This window comes from Nannospalax galili, unplaced genomic scaffold (genome assembly GCF_000622305.1).
Source record: "Nannospalax galili isolate Female #2095 unplaced genomic scaffold, S.galili_v1.0 scaffold347, whole genome shotgun sequence".
NCBI lineage: Eukaryota > Metazoa > Chordata > Mammalia > Rodentia > Spalacidae > Nannospalax > Nannospalax galili.
This window is the reverse complement of record NW_008355793.1, coordinates 196,490-199,290: the sequence shown is the minus strand read 5'-3', so window position 1 is coordinate 199,290 and position 2,801 is coordinate 196,490. Positions and strand designations below refer to the sequence as shown.

Below are 2,801 nucleotides of genomic sequence, written 5' to 3'. Positions count from 1 at the left end.
AATAAATCTTTCCCTAACTTAGGGAAGACAGGACAGAATTTGGTCACAGTATTGGAGCAACAAAGCTGGGACTGACCTGAAAGCCAATTCCCTGAAGACTAGCTCTCCTGGTTGGAGATGATACTTTGCAAGCTGCTAAGGGAAATTATCATTCAATGGTCCGACCCAGCTGTAAGCCAAATTCCATACTTTTAAATAATTCATAGCCAATCAAAATCTGTCTTTTGAAATGCTTCAAAGATTACCTTATATAATTTTCTGGGATGGTTTCTTTTCTCGCTTTTTATTCAAATTTCTTCAAAGTTATGATAATTAAAATTTTTCAGAGATAACTGACCTATTCTACAAACATTATCTAGTGTACACAAATTTACATTATAAGACCACTAAAAGAAATAATTAGAGTTCATATGGGTTTAATAACTAATGTAATTGCTAATTACCTGGTTACCTAGTCATAAATGCTTATTGAGCATTTTATTCAGAAAATGCATGCGAATTATCCTAGTGAGAGAAACCACAATAACTGTCCCTAGTAGTGTGGTTTAATCTTGTTAAAAATGGGCATGGAGTGCTTAAAGAATACAGTTAGTTAAGGTGGAAATGCACCTATCCTCAAAAGAACTTCATCTTTTACCATTTGTACAAAGAGGTTGAAATAACAACTTTTTAAATTCTCCTATTGATGACATGCAATTTTTCCTGTTTCCAATGGAGTGAAACACACGCACACGCACACACACACACACACACACACACATATATATATATATATTCTGGTTGATTTTGTTTTTGGATGCATTTAAACCAAGGCACTTATGTCACTATGAACATCCTATTGAGTTATATTTCTATTTTAAAAGCATTTCTGTATCCATCAGAAGTGTGGCTGTATAAATCAGTGCTTTATTTCATCTCTGTATCTTTAAAGAAATCATCACCTTTGATAAATATACTGAGTGATAAATATTAGGTATCAAATTCTAATGTTTACTGGTATTAAATTTTAACTTTATAAGTATTTGCAAAAAAATTAGTCATAGCTTTTAACTACAGTTTACAAATGTAATAAAATCCTTCAAAAATTAAAGTACATATTCCATGATTATAAGTGGAGGATAATCTAATTTTATCATGTATTATATGAATGTATCAAATAGTCATGCTATACTCTATAGAGGTATTCAAAATAACACATTATAAAATATTTTTTACTTCTTGATAGGAGAGGAAAAAGCAGTAGATAATTCTTATAATAAATATTTCAGAGTTTCTAACAATTTGATAGCTAAAGTGAATAACATACAAATCTAAGAAAAAGAGTATTTTTTAACAGTTTGGCTTTCAGTGATATTCTAAGAGTAATCTAAACTGACCTTTATAATTTTGGGGGCTAAATACTTCTCAGTATTACTTTCCTTACAGCTTCCTTTATCTGTTTGTTTCTTAGACTGTAGATGACAGGATTAAATAATGGAGGAACAGTGGTATAAAGTACAGACAGAATCATGTCCTGGACTACTTCTGAGATAACTGGAGGTCTCAGATACATGTAGGCACCAGAGATAGTGAACAGAGACACCACAATAATGTGAGGGACACAGGTGGAAAAGGCCTTTCCTCTCTCTTCTTTCAGAGGAAACTTTAACACAGTTGAAAATATGTGAACATATGATACAGAAATGAAGATAATGCAGCTCCCACTAAAGATGATGGCAGTTATGAGCATTGAGAGTTTGTTGTTAAAGGTGTCTGAACAAGAGAGCTTCAACAAAGGTGGGATATCACAGAAGAATTGAGAGACCATGTTAGAGCTACAGAAGGACAACTGGAATGTCTTCACAGTGTGTGAACCTGCTATGACAAGACCAAGGAGTAGGGAGGCCAAAGTCATCTGAACACAAAATTGGTGGTTCATGATGACAGGGTAGAGGAGGGGCTGGCAGATGGCCACATAGCGGTCTTGGGCCATGACGGTGAGAAATAGAATCTCTACACATCCACAAAACATGACTAAGAAGATCTGTGCAGCACACCCAGTCACAGAAATGCCCCTGTTATTACTGAGAGAGTTGACACAGGCTTTGGGGACTGTGACTGAAATATAGCACATGTCTAAGATGGACAGATTCCTGAGGAAGAAGTACATGGGTGTGTGTAGGTTTTGGTCAATGGTGCTAACCATGATGATGGTTAGGTTCCCTAGCAGGCTGCCCAGGTACATCAGCAGGAACAGCATACTAATCAGGAATCTGGGTCCCCAAGTCTCAGCAAAAATTTCGAGGAGGAATTCTGTCACCATGGTGGAATTGGGTATAGTCTGAAGCTGCATGTTCATCTGAAAATGGTAAGTAATGAAAGAGAACAAACAAAGTTATAAACGACTACTTTTTCCCTTGACATTATTTACTTCTATTCACCAAAAATGATCTACAAGAGGGAAAAACCAATTATTTCTTTCTTTGGTTTGTACACACTTTTATCATGGTAGAAGTTATTATGTACAGATCCTAAGATATATTGTGTAGTCCATCTAATTGTATGTCATCATGCTTAGTGTTGTTAATCAGTTTCTATAATGATATCCATCTCATGAAATTTAGTATCTTAATGAATATTAAATTGATTTTTATAGGCACATTCCTAGAATAAATGACTTATTAGCATCCAAAAGGAATTGCTAGAGAATTTTAGCTACGGAATCTATAAAAATTTTTGTGTTTTTAAATGCAATCATTATATATTTATATCTGTTTAGTATTTTTGGTTCTTTGACTATGCTCATCACACAAAGGAACACC

General features: G+C 34.4%; 1 protein-coding gene across 1 annotated transcript; it reads right to left on the bottom strand.

Moving 5' to 3' along the window:
* Positions 1–1,393: 1,393 nt before the first annotated feature.
* LOC103750525 (olfactory receptor 14C36-like) lies at positions 1,394–2,332 on the bottom strand. The gene has a single exon (XM_008853626.1). It carries the CDS (start codon positions 2,330–2,332, stop codon positions 1,394–1,396), a length of 939 nt encoding a protein of 312 aa, XP_008851848.1.
* Positions 2,333–2,801: the final 469 nt, after the last annotated feature.

What these genes read in the sequence shown, in the direction of transcription:
- LOC103750525 (XM_008853626.1), bottom strand. Translation starts at nt 2,332, where the DNA reads ATGCAGCTTCAGACTATACCCAATTCCACCATGGTGACAGAATTCCTC.